General features: G+C 34.2%; 1 protein-coding gene across 22 annotated transcripts in view; it reads left to right on the top strand.

The window, feature by feature from the left end:
* Nucleotides 1–14,094, top strand: part of C2CD5 (C2 calcium dependent domain containing 5) — a 67,840-nt gene that overhangs the window by 51,889 nt on the left and 1,857 nt on the right. For 14 of the 22 annotated variants that reach the window (XM_080596951.1, XM_080596938.1, XM_080596952.1 and 11 more), the window contains 9 exons: nucleotides 922–983; nucleotides 1,940–2,038; nucleotides 2,444–2,533; nucleotides 3,329–3,416; nucleotides 4,512–4,598; nucleotides 9,763–9,813; nucleotides 10,797–10,898; nucleotides 11,743–11,933; nucleotides 13,738–13,884. In XM_080596951.1, the coding sequence (XP_080453077.1) occupies nucleotides 922–983; nucleotides 1,940–2,038; nucleotides 2,444–2,533; nucleotides 3,329–3,416; nucleotides 4,512–4,598; nucleotides 9,763–9,813; nucleotides 10,797–10,898; nucleotides 11,743–11,933; nucleotides 13,738–13,884 (917 nt within the window). The remainder of the gene's footprint in view (nucleotides 1–921; nucleotides 984–1,939; nucleotides 2,039–2,443; nucleotides 2,534–3,328; nucleotides 3,417–4,511; nucleotides 4,599–9,762; nucleotides 9,814–10,796; nucleotides 10,899–11,742; nucleotides 11,934–13,737; nucleotides 13,885–14,094) is intronic. The other 8 variants (XM_080596942.1, XM_080596948.1, XM_080596947.1 and 5 more) reach the window with 2 other exon arrangements.

Genomic DNA, 14,094 nt, shown 5'->3' with positions numbered 1-14,094 from the left:
ATATTCTGAAAGAAAACTTACTTATTTTTATACCCTTTGCAAGCTGGTTCACAATTTCTTTTCTAGCTAATTTTGTGTGTTGACACAGAGCCCACCAGATTTTTCTCTTCTGAACACATTAGGTGTATATTCAGATTTTCAAGGTTGCTTATTTACTTTTGATAACTTCTCTTACTGTGCTGTTTAGTCATTATCCCTTTTTTTCAGTCTTTTCAAGTCTCTCTTAGTAAGTGCTAGGAGTTTGTACTCCAGTCTTCAGGCAGTATCTTCAAAGCATCTCTATGCTGTCTGTCAAGGGTTATCTTTTAGCTTCTCCAACAAGCACCTTTTTAGTAAGCTTCGTCATTTGTACTTAGTGTATTCAAATTAAATAGTGGATTTTGGTGTTGGTCCTTCCTATGAGAATGCTTAAGTGTATTCTTCATCAGAGCAAAAGTACTTTGTATGCTTCTTCTTCCTCAGGACCAGCTAGCTGGGAGTTTCTTGTTTCACAGGATCTGGGAGAAGTGGCAATGTGAAGCAGTCAGGGAGCATGTCTCACCAGGTCGTCTTAGCATCATGGGACATGAGCTACCCAGTCTCCATGGGGAGTAACTCAGTGTTGCATTTCATACTACTTAGTCTCAACACGATGACACCTCTGGTCTTGCTTTTTGGTATTTCAAGAAATATTCAGAATAAGAATTCTGCAGTCAGAGTATTTGTTTTAGAAGTGGTGAGTTCAATCTCTATTATTAGTTTTTCACTTTAATATAAATAACAGAAGCTATGTGTTGTTCTTTTATTTATGTTATTATCCAGTATTCAGGAACACTTGAGGGGAATTACTTGGAAAACTTCAAATGATATTGTATATATTTCTTTCAAAGTATTTTGATATTTCAGTGTACAGCATAATTTTCCCAAATATTTTCTTCGCAGGTTTTTACAGTTGCAACACAGAAATTATGCCTGGTATAAATAACTGGACACCAGAAATTCAAGTAAGGTTATTTGAAAGAAAGAAAGAAAAATAAAAACTTTTTTTCAAATTGGGTTGAAATATGAAGTAGTAATTTCAGCGATCTCTGAAGTATACTGATTTTGAAAGATAAATTTAAAGGATACTCTTGTGTTAGAAATACAAGTGATATTTTGGTAAGAAAAGTAGGGTATGAGAGTATATTTTGTTGTGCTTTTTAAAATGCCGTTATCTAACAATTTATTAAAATAACGTGAGTGTTAGAAAGTAGCTGCAGTAAAATACGGAATTTTAAGTTTTCAGGCATTCTTAATAGTTTGTTTAGATTTTACAGACTCTTAAACAGGTGTTGAAAGTGTTATGTGAGATTCTGAATTTGATAACATTAATAGGTTAAGATAAGTAAGAATTTGTAAACCCAATCTGGAGGTAGGAGAAAATTCTGTTAATAATGAAGTTTAAACACTTTAATGGGGGTTGTACGACACAGTTCAGTCCCGTGTAAAACAGATGTAAATTGGTACAGTGTAAGACTGTGCTTTGCAGAGGTACAGGTCGAATCTGAAAACAATGGCTGTGTTAGCAACATGCTTTCAGGTTGATGGGATTGCCAGTGTATCTGTTATGACAGTCCATTATTGTACGTGATTTACATAAATTTTATTTCTGCTGTTGAAAATCATGGAGGTGGTAGCATGACTGCTTTATGAAGCAAGTGAAAATGACATACAGTATTTCATATCTTGCTTAATCACTTTTTTCATATATTCATAAGCAATGGTTTGTAGAAATTTTGTCTCAAAACTTTGAGCAACAAGTGTTTTACTTGACTGGCTACAGCTTTTTCCCTTTCCTTCATATTTCTATCTCTCATTTTTTCTTAACTATGTTATGAGTTATTTATATTCTTTATGAATTTCTGGTTTTAATATGATAGATAGACGTGCATTTTAAAAAGTGCGTTTGTTTCTCATTCAGATGTTCACAGCAGTAAGAGTATCCAGATTAAGCAACATTAATCTAACAAATCAAACACTTAATAAGAACTTCAATGATCTCTGTGAGAATCTGTTGAAGGTAAGAATCTTTGATTTCAAACATATTTTGAGTTGTTCATGTGGAAGCAAAGTGAAGCGAGGCTGTATTGAAAATAACATTTTCTTCATAGTTGCTTTCCACATTTAGGCTACACCGTGCCTGTTATTAGTTGGTAAGCTACTCTAAAGATAGATTCAGCCTTCTTAATATATCAAGGATTTCTGAAGCTTTTTGAATCAGAATGAATCCTTTGATTGGTAGTGTACTTTGGAAACAGTGATATAAAGACAGTTATTCTATCCTGACTTTAGACTTTTAATTCTTCAAGAAAAATTAACATGATTAGATGATTTCTGCTATGAATTTTGATCATTAATTCTTCTGAAGTAAACCATACCTTTTTTTTTTTTTTACCTAACACAAATAATGTTTTGTCTTTGGCAGAGCTTGTATTTTAAACTGCGATCTATGGTTCCTTGCTGCCTTTGTCATGTAAATTTTACAGTTGCTCTACCAGAGGATGAAATAGTTCAGGTAAGTAAACTGCTTCTTTTGATTTTCAGCATATAGGCGTGCCAGTTTTGGCCTTCAATTGACATGTGCTGCTGAGAGTAAACTGGGCTAGAACTGGATTACTAGTATGTCTGTGGAATTCTGAAGTAAAACTTACAGCTGTAATGTGTTGTGAAGAAAAAGGGGTGACCTATCGGGTCATCAGTTCTGCGAATCATGGGATTGCATGGTGTTTCCTGATCATGGTGTATCTAATGACATCTCTTTAGCTAGATAGGAAACAAAAAGCCCTGATTAGATACCCATTAAAAGGTTTTATCACATACTCTGTAAGAATATGGCATACCAGTTTCTAAGTGTTTTTCTTTCAGTTTCAAGATGATGCAATATACTTGATTATTTTAAAACAAAATGTTTTTTTTAAGTATAGCATCATTCTTGTGATCAATTGAGCATCTTTTTCTCTTGCAAAAATAGTAATGAGTTTGATTCTTTTTGTCACTTCACTAAGAATGAATGAGCAAACATGAATAAAATCATAACCTGTCAGATGTATATGCTAACAGACCTTAGAATTATCATTTAATAGTGATTTATAAATGTTTATAAATAAAGATTATAAACCTGTGAAGGCTTTTATTATATCTACTTATATCTACTTAGTTTTTTTTTCCCTTCGTTGTTTTCCTGTGGCAAAATCTGTGGTTGTGTTTTATTGTTGTGTTGATTTTTCCTGTTTTTTTTTTTTTTTTCCAAAAATCTTTTTGGACTTTGCATGAGAGATTAAGTTACTAATATATTATTTCTGATTTGCAGATTGCAGTCACAGCTGTTGCAATTACATTTGACAAAAACCAAGCATTACAAGCCAGTAAACCCCCTATAGAAAAATCACAGCAAAGAGGTAAATACTGCAATGCACATAAACATGAAAGAGAATCTTTTTTCTCACTTTTTAAAATTTTATTTATCCTGATACGTAATTAATCTACATTTTAATTGCAGTTACACATACACAGTTTTTACAGGGTAGTTCTATAAAATCATAACACGGGTTTTTAGAGTTCAGGTATGTGACCTCCAGCAGAATGACTTAGTTGTCAGGTAGTAGGTATTTGTTTGCACCTAATCAACAAACTTACAGTCATATGAAAGAAATGTTTGGTATTTCCTTATTGCGTGTACTATATTTGAATTCATTAGACAAAAATATTCATGTAACAGATGACAATGTTTTCATTGTATTTTGAAGTACATGATATAAGTACATGATGTAAGAGAATATTTGTGCTTAAAACTTACAAATCCTGTCCTTACTTCAAGAAGACATAAAATAAGTTATTCATAATACTTTAAAAAAAAAAACAACACACACACCAAAAAACCTTAAGTTAGTTAAGTGATATTGTTTGATATCAGTGAAAGCATGTAGGATTATTGAGGGAGAAGACTACTGCAATCTGCCTTTGTCTTTCTCATAATGAAGCACCATCATACACTAGAAATGTACGTATGCAGTCTGGACATAGGAATTTAGACAGGCTTTGAAGATACTCCATTCTGTAGAATGGAACTTAGCAGTAGAACACAGAGCCTTATGTTTCTAAAATATGAGTTGTATATTATCTCCTTCAATAGGAACAGTAAATTGTTTTCCTCTTACATTAAATAAATTATGCTTTTTACTGTAATGTATAGCTAAACATATGCTTTTTACTGTAACGTATAGCAGAATCAAGTGTAAGGTACATGAATTGACTTAATATTTTTTTTTTCCTGAAAATACTGAATCCTAATAAATACAACACAGGTTCTGTTCAATTTTGCAGCTGGCTTTCCTGTCAAGCATCTAACTGTTCATACAGAACAGCAACAGAACAGTGTTCATGTGCTGAAAAACTGTGTTCTGGTCAGACCGGACTAAACTGAATCTGTAGTGCTTATTATTACTGGCAAAACATTTTGGAATAATTACCAACTTGATATGTTTTCTTTGAAGCATCAACAGATAATGAAGAACAGCTACAATTTCCATTGGAACTTAGCTCTGATCCCCTTGCTTCTCAACCATTCTCACCAGCTAAAGGTTGGTTAAATGGAAGAAGAGTGAACTCTGCTTTTTACTGATTTTGAGTACTGCTCTTTCACTGTTGCAGTAGCATTAAAATATCTGTATTTTCACATGTTTTAAATATTTTGTACTACATAAGCATAATGGATATGCTCACTCCTAAAGCCAATTTTTTTGAGAGTCAGATAAGGTGGCTAATTTTTCTGTTTATGTTCCTTTGTAGGTTTCCTATAGTTCTATCTTTTGTTGTATTCAGTGTATAGGAAATGTAAAACTACTGAATGTTTGGTGTCGTTTCACTTAAAGAATTATAAATTACTTTATAATTATAAAAAATTATAAAAGGCTTGCCTCACACTGCTTTGCTTCTAGGGATGGCCCATATAGATCAACTCCATGAATTTATTGTCAGCTTCAAATAGCTTAAGTCATAGTTTTCGTGGTGGGAAATACTTTATCTAGCAAATGTTGGTGTTTTGGCTGAGCAAAATTGCGTGCAGTTTTTTTGAGGTGAAGTGGCTTAAACTTGTATAATAAACAACTTGTACCATGCAGCACTTCTATTAGCTGTTAAACAGCCTTCATTGAAATCAGCTGTATTTTCTTTCTTGTATGTTGTTGGAGGATAATCTGCCCACCATATAGATAATCTGTCCACCATCCTGCTAGGCATAGAAAGTTTAGTATGTGTGAATTTTGTAAATGTTTTTGCTAAAATGTTACAGCTCCTCTTTTTCTGTTACACAAGTTCTGTAAAAGAGGATGTCTACCATGTTTGTTTGCATTTTCAGAGGTCAGTTTAATTTCAGCAATGATATTCTCATTGTGTTGTATTATTTTAATACATTTTTCATTGCTTAACTTCTAATTGTTTATGCTATGATAATATCAACCTTTCATCCTCAAAAAGAGGAGCTACCCAGAAATTACTGACCAGGATAAACTTTTGAGTACCATATTGTTTCTGTAGTAGAGATGCTTCAAAACTTACACTTTCACTGAGGCACTGAATACTTTGTTTTTAAGTACTGGAGCCCAGTGTTCATTGCTCTATGATTGTGTCATGATTTTGAGATTCAGCATTTAATACACAAAAAGGGAACCCGTGTATTAACTATGGCAAATTCTGTTGATTAGTCCCATGTCTAACAGTCTCTGTTTTTTTGTTTTCCTCAAAGTCTACTGATTATGGTTGAGGAAAATAGTGGAGCATTTTTATCGCTTACGTAGCAGCAAGTTATTACTTGAAGGTGATGTGATTTTTGTCATTTAGCTTGCTTTTAGTTTTGTTTAAAACAATCAGTGCATTTCTTTAAATTCTTGAAAGCAAGATGTGCTTTATAGGCATCAGTTATCTTATTAGCATTTTGGTTTAAAATGTCATTCTTGCCTGTGCAATATAAGTGAGCAGTAATGTCTATTTATTGTCCCTAGACTGTGCTAGTTGTAAAATAGGCGCTGACCAGTAGAGGGTAGCCTGCTCATGTGTATAACTCTTCTGGGTGGTCTTTACAATCGATGCTGTACTACAATTCACTTCGGAGGCTTTCAACTAGATAATTATTTAATTTGTCATTTCTTCACAAGTAGGCATTGAGGCTTCCCTGTAGTTATACTTACTTAGCAGTTTATTTAATATACTGATGACCTTTTTCTCTTATTTTTCTGTAAGATTGTTATTTTTTTAAAGTATTTTTATACAACTTTATTATATAATGACCTTTAGTAAATAAAAAGTTACCACCCTTGAAATAAACAAAATTTGACAGGTTGGTTTTCGCTTAGTGGCTTTTAATTTGTGCATTAATCCAGCTTAAAATAATTCACTAAAGAGAGATTAAAGAAAAAACAGGAAGGGGAAAGTCATGGTTTCATCTGAAAATTTTTGTTCTACTCTCAAAACATAAGATTCTCAAAACTGATAGCTTACAAGAGGATTGTTTGTTTGAGTTCTTCGGTTTTTCCACTTCCATTTTTGCATTTGGCAGAACTTCTATATCTGTTTTCCATATTAGTCAGTTGCTTATCTTGTTCTATGCTGCTGGTGTGCTGTGTGGAGAACCTCAAGTACTCTTTAGAGTACTGTTATTACACGAGCTGAGCTGAAAGTGAGTTAGGAGCCTGGAGAATGAGCCTTTTCTTAGGGAGTCTTGCTCACATCTAGTGGTGTTAGGAGTTGTGTAGTCCTTCTTTTCCCACCCCCAGCAGTGGAATGTAGGGATTTTTGGGGGGTGATAGGGTAGGAGTCTGACGAAGGACTTGAGGAATCTACTTTTCTGTTCTCACATGCCTGTATATTGTCAGGGCCCTGAGGATGACTGTAAAGTTTACAGTAGTGTCCTAGTAAGTGTTAAACTCCTTTAATCTGTTAGAAGTGAAGAAATGCCATTTTCCATACAGGTGTCGAATCCCTGGCCAACAGGCAGGCATATAAAAAGAGGGATGAGAAATTTTGCTTTATTTTCAGGTTCCAGGTATTATTCCGTGATGCAAAACGGCTTTTCAAAAAACATCCCAAGGACCAGAAAACATAAAAATAGATTACATATGTACACTGTAATACTCAAACAGGACTTAAATAATGTACCAAGTTATATGTAACTAAATACTTCTACTGTGACATAGTTTATTAAAAAAATGTTACTGTGCACTGTAGTATCTAGCATATAGTATAGTAATTAGGTTGTGTTGTTTGCAGTGGAGTTAAGATTGATGCTTTCACTGGACTGGATGTCATTCGTTATTACCATGAAAATTGTTACTTGTCAATAACAAGTATGAAGTTAAATGCAGCTGAATAATATTTTAGACACAATTAAACTGCAAGCGTGGAGTTAAGTTCTCCAATTTTTAACAGTTTTCATAAAAACATTGAATTTATTTGAGATTTGAATTAATTTGAGATTGAATTTTAATTATTTTTGAATTTTGAATGTTAATTAATTTTGAATTTTTAATTAATTTTGAAATTGAATTAATCTGAGATTGTATGTTATTTATAGCCTTGGAACAGAGACTAGGCCATTGTGTGTGATTGCTTTTCTAGCGCCAAATCTCATGTACTGTTTAAGCAATATGATCTTTGAACATACAGAGTTTGATGGTACTCAACAGTAGAATGTTCCAAATGCATCTAATCTATCTATATAGATATATATAGGAAGGGGCGGAGAAATTCTAACCTGTACTTTGTAGATCAGTTTCTGATATGACTGTAAAATTACCAGAAAGTAAAGAGGCAAACTAGGGTCTATTAAGATGGACTGTTTGTAGTTTAGTCCATATCCGTGAGGTTTTACTTTCTTCAAAGATGTTTATAAAATCATCTGTAATCAGAGAGCTGTGTGTGTGTGCAAGTGAACATAGGAGAAGAAAAGTAAGTTTTGAAAAGCATTGGATGTCTGCCAATATCCTGTTAGATGTTCTTAATTGATGTCAGGTAGGGTTAGAATGGTGTTAAATGGCTTTTGCTGTGCTTGGATTGATCAGAAAATGTGTGAGACTAGAGACAAGTATAATAAAATAGATTTCTGTTAAACTTCTGACAGTCCTAATGTCAAAGGTTGAGGCCTGAATATACATCATTCTTCTAACACATTCTCTGTAAGACACTGCTACCCTGGCTGACTTCTGTTCTTCACGGTGAATGGTTTCTTTTAGGGTAACATTTGCAGTATCCTCATTCCTGTATTGTTTATTATTCAGTATAAGTCATAGGGAAAAATCTTAGCTCTTGTTGTATTGTTCTTAAACTTACCAGCAACAGTGCATAAATGTTGCTAGTGGTTTAGTTGCAATTGGTATTAAAACCAGGCTTTCCTAAGTCTCCTGAGGACTTAAAGATTTAATACTTCACTATGAATGGGATTCATGTGAGCAAAAGTGCTTATATTTACTTCTGATCTTACCTAGATGACTATTACAGTTGATGCAGATAAATAGACACTACTGGGACACAGCATAGCTTATTCTAAAAGAAAAGTTAATTTTAGGATCAGATGCATCGTGCCCTAAAAACGTATGCCCCTTCTTATAAAGGGAGCAAGAATGATTAGGTATCAAGTTGGGGGGAAGAATCCATCATCCTTTTCATAGAGACTCAGCATGCTTGCCATCTCTTCAACACGTAAGCAGGAAAAGTTGCGTGCCACTCACCAGTTCTTGTGTTATGACACATCACTGTAAGTAGGACCTCTTCTGCTCACTGCTTATCAGAGATGTTGCTATGGTAGATTGCTGAAGTTATGACAGTTTTGAAAGTCTAATCTGTTATCGTGATAAAAGATGCAGAAGTAATAACTGTAAGGTTAAATGGCAACTCCTGGGGTAATATAGACTAAATTTATTTTTGCATTCAGATAGCATTTTAAGAGTTACTAAAAGTTGAAAGGCCAGTTAAAAGTCAGACTGACACCCGGTTTCTGTAGTGACAGACTGTAGCAATAGACCATAAATTCATCTACCAGAACAATGAGAATCACAGTCTTCATTGGACCATTATTTCTAAGAACCTTATTCCTGTGCTGTGAGGGGTGATGAGAGCAAATGTGTTGGAAGTGATGGGTGTATTTACTTGTTTGTGTGTTATTGATTAAAGAACTGGTAAGTGTGCCAAGAAAAGTGTAAACGGGATGAAAGGTACTTCTTACAAGAAAAAATAATGATCAGAATCGCCATCTATGATTTTAAACTTGCTGTTTCTTGTTGTTACTTGTTGAGCTTATTTATTGCCTTATGTTCAAAGAAAAATCATAATTGATCTCAGTTTTTCCTTTTTTACTGAAAATCTTTGCTGTTGCTATGGGATGGGAGGTGAAAAAAGTTGGGGATTCCTTTATTTCAAATAAACATTGAAGTTTGACTTCTGTAACATAAACTCTAATGTAAACTCTTCTGTTTGTTTACATTAAGCTAAACATTAAATGTCTGTACGTAGTATCTATGTGCTTTCGGAACTGCTTAACAAATTATCTTTTTGCAAGACATTTAATAAACTATACTAATTTATAATTAATTTGTGTTTTCAAGGTACATTACATAGCAGAGTATATATAGAAGGTTTTTCTGATATTTACTCTAAAACTTTTTTATAAAAAGAAAGCTGTTAGTCACATCCTACATGACTTGCAGTTACCAGTGCTCATATATTATCTGAGTGAAATTCATTTTATTTTATTAGAAGTCCTGGAGGGTGCAAGTTCCCACACAGGTATTCCTGCTGCTCAGAGAGGTGAGTTTACTTAATTTAGCCATATGCCAGAACAGAATAAGCATTCTTAGGACATTGGTATACTCTTTTTGGATGTGTCTTAATCCAGGAAGTGTTTACTAGTTAACTGAGAATGCATGCTCTGGTGTGGCTTAATAATATCATAATATTTTGATGTTTTATAATTACAGAAGTCAGATTTTTTAATAATAGGTGTGTCTCTGCCAAATATATTGAGATCACTTTATCTGCCAGAAAATTAGTTTCCTGAGAGAGAGCTTTTTTTGCTTTTAATGTTGTCTTAATTTAAAGTTAGCATGTGTTCCTTCCATTTCTTCAGGATAATGAAGAAATGGTGTTTGCAAAACTTGTGTTTTTGAAGAAATGCAAACACCACTGCAACTAATTCCAAAAAGTAATAACAGAAACAACTCTAGTCCTTGTTGTAATGATAATGTTGGGTGGGGAAGGAGGATAGCATTTTGTTAAGGAAAATTCATTTGTGTTTAAAACTGAGGTGCTATTTCAGCTTGTGACTCTTATTATCATCACCAGTGGTTTTTTTCAGTCTCTGGGTTAGATAGTGGTAGTTAGGAAGTTTAAATCACGATCTGCAGCTCTTCAGGAGGAAAGGAATAGCAATGAAAATTAAACAAGGCTTAGATAAGCTTAAAGAAATAAAAGCTTAATACCTAACATGGGATTTAAAAATAAAATAAAATCTAGCGTAAGGTATTAATGACTGTATTTGCATGTTTTTTCAGTGATGAAGTCCCAGTCAGGCAGTTGGTTCACAACTGTGACCTCACCAGAAATCGGTACACTGGTTTGGACAAGTCCAGACCTATACTGTAACTTTTCCTTTAAACAGACCTGGAAAGGGATGTTCATTCTCTCTCAGACAGATAATTGCCTCCTCAGAAGGAGCATTGAGATGAGCAAGAGACATCATCCATACTTTTTTCTTTGTTTTTTTTCTTTTGTTTTTCTGTCTGTGTTTTCAGCAACGTCAATTGATTACAGTTCCTTTGCAGACAGATGCAACAGCTGGATAGAGCTCATTAAACTGAAAGCTCAGACCATAAGGCGCGGATCAATTAAGACAAGTAGGCGGCTGTTTCTACCACGTTATGATAATCTGAGACATACCTCTGATTTCCCAGTGGTGAATAGTGGAGTTTCTTGCCCAGCAGTAATATTTCAGATCACATATAGAATGAATACCTGAGTATGAAAACTGCCGACATTGTTAATGTCTGTGTAAGCTAACACAGGGTTTATGAACCAGTATCATAAAGAGCAAAATACAGTATTTCTGTTCACTTAGTAAAAATTAGTTATCAATAAATGTGTATGGCTACTAATTATATAACATACACTGCATGGATGTAGGTGTATGTATGATCTTGGAAAATTTTTGGTGAGAAACAGGAAGCAATCACCAAGGTGACAGTCAAGGCAATGGTCACTAAATTAGCAAGTGGTGAGTTATTTTTCAGCAGTTCTTTGGCCACAGGTCTGACTATCTTGCTTAAATTAGTAGAGATTAATATCTGTTTTAATGGAAAATGCTGCACTGGGGAAACACAACAACTTTCACACTTCCTATAATAATTTGTTCCTCCAGCAGAATATGTGTTTCAAAATGTTGGCACTTTTTTCTTTACCTTCACTTTATAACTGATTGTTGTATGTGCAGCTACTCGCCTCAGTGTTTTCTTTTGCAGGAATGCCACTCTTCCAAATAAATTCCATTTCAGCTTTTTGTCTCCTTTTTGCATGCATTGCATGATAATTTCCTTTCTCACATGATATGGCTGAGCATCACAGGCAGCTGAATGTTGTCACCAAGCTATTTGGAAACCATAAAGAAGAGTTGTTGTGTGTTAAGAAACAGTGATTGATCTTTCTTGATGGTTACTTTCTCTTCTTTCTTTTTCATCTTTTTAGCTGCTTCACTTGATAAAGCAAGTCCATTGGCTGAGGGATACTTACGGCATCGTTCTTTTCCATCATGTGCCAATTCTACCATCTCAGTTGTTAAGATGACACCTCTTTCTTTCATACCTGGAGCAAAAATAACCAAATATCTTGGGATAATCAACATGTTTTTTATACGAGAAACTACTTCTTTACGTGAGGTGAGCTGTGTATCAGGGATTTGCACTTTGTTTATTATAATAATCAAGGCTAAGTATATAATGCCTGCAGAGGTTTGAGTTGAGGTATGGCATAGAGAATTGAGTTTTTTGTCACTTGAGGCTAGGTGCTGAATGGGGATTAAGTTGTATCATGTTGCTCTTGTCATAGTAGAGCGTTTTTGTGTTTGGCATTGTTAAGAAAGGGCTGCTTACCCTAGGGCCATTGTTGATGGTTGATTTGGGTATAATATTAAACCAGTAAGTTCTTAAACAGAACTATGTGAAAAAATGGGTCTGACTGGCAGTGGGAGTTGGACTCTTTTGTACCCAAAACAGATTAATTTGAATGCTTAAAAAAAACGCCAAACAAAAACATTCTCATTTAGCAAGTTCAGTGATGAACTTTCATAGTGTATTCGGATTTTAGAGGTCTTCAGTTAATAAAGATTTCCTATACAGTATATAACATTTGCACTGACTTTTAATGTTGCATTCTCAGTAACATAGGTCTGTATCATAAATGTCCAAAAAGCATGCTATTGAGTATATCACCACACAAGCAGCTTAGAAGGTATAGTTCATGATATTCAAACAATGAAGTCCAGTCCAGATCTAGACTCCTCTGAGAAAAATCTCAAGACATATTCTTTATCATCGTCATGTTCTTTTTGGGAAGCTGCTCCATCCTTCTGCCACAATTTCTAGATGCAGAAATAGAACGAACCTATCTGGTTTACCACTACTGAAGAGTATGCTGTTTCCCAATAATTACACATTTATAAAATTACATAGCAGATGTTAATAAAAATGATAAGTCTTTATAAAAATTTGTCAAAAGCTCTATATAGAAACTTTGAATGCCTTGTTTGGATCTTGCAAGTAATGGCCCCTTTTAATTTGAGAAATCTATGTGAAAAGGACAACATTTTCAAAAGGATGTAGTAAGGTATGATGAGGACATTGAGTTCATGGCATTTTTATTCTAACTGCAGCTTCTATAGATACAAATTAAATAGCTGATACTCAAGCTTTGGTGACTATGATAACAGATCTCAGTGGAAGTAAGTTGCTCAAGTATTGAATTCAGCTCCTCCGTGAAGTTGGGAAGCCTGTGTAGTTTTTCAGTGATGCTGACAGTGTGCTTTTTTTCAGCACTGAGACCAACTAATTAATACCTATTTCAGCTATATAGACTGAGTCACAAACCAGTTTTATTAAAAGTTCTATTGCCCCAAGGTTGCGACAGAGTCAAAAGAAAGGTCATTATATCCAACTTAAGTGGTATCATCTCAGATTCTACAGAAGCATAATTAGCTACATTTGTGTTTGTATTGCTTTATACTTTGGTTATGGTAGTTGGTGACAAAAGGTAGCGGCCACTCCTTACTATTCATTTCCTGGAAATGCAAATGATTCTTAGTCCTCGGTGTAAATTATTCTGTGTCTACTACACAAAAAAATAAAACGGCACTACTCTTCCTGGTGAAAGAAAAGCTCGTTACTCAAGTGTCAATTGAACATGCATGCTCCTGCAAAGGTGTAGGAATATCTGAAAAGAATGGGGTGTATGTACTACACTTACTACGAAGAATATCAATCACAAATGAATAACCTAGTTGTGAGTTCAATTGATCTGTGTTTTATCTGTGATAGATTAAAAAGTGAATGGGTTTCACGTTCTGTACAAAATGCAATTTCAGATTTACTGAAATATTCAGTGGATAAAAACGTAAGGAGAGTATTCATCATCTTATTGCAATACCTGACATAAAATACTTTTTCTTTTTCCTTTTCCCCATTATAGGAGGGTGGTGTCAGTGGCTTTCTCCATGCTTTTATCGCTGAAGTGTTTGCAATGGTGAGAGCACATGTTGCAGCTTTAGGGGGCAATGCAGTTGTCTCATACATAATGAAGCAGTGTGTTTTCATGGAGAATCCGAACAAAAATCAGGTAAATTATTGAAAGAAACTACAGTGCTTGTATTAGTAAGACAGAAATATTTTTAATAAATTAAGATCCCTGTAGAGCCATGTCTGCATAGCATTTCAGGATCTCTCATCATAATGTTGCTTTAAAGAAACCAAGAGCATTCTGAACACCCCAAGTTAACATGAAATTGCAGATATGCTTCATAAATACCCAAATGGTATTGATGTTAAA

Source organism: Anser brachyrhynchus (genome assembly GCF_964034855.1).
Source record: "Anser brachyrhynchus genome assembly, chromosome: 1".
Taxonomy (NCBI): domain Eukaryota; kingdom Metazoa; phylum Chordata; class Aves; order Anseriformes; family Anatidae; genus Anser; species Anser brachyrhynchus.
Note: the sequence above shows the minus strand (reverse complement) of the source record. Positions and strands in the feature narration are given on the sequence as shown.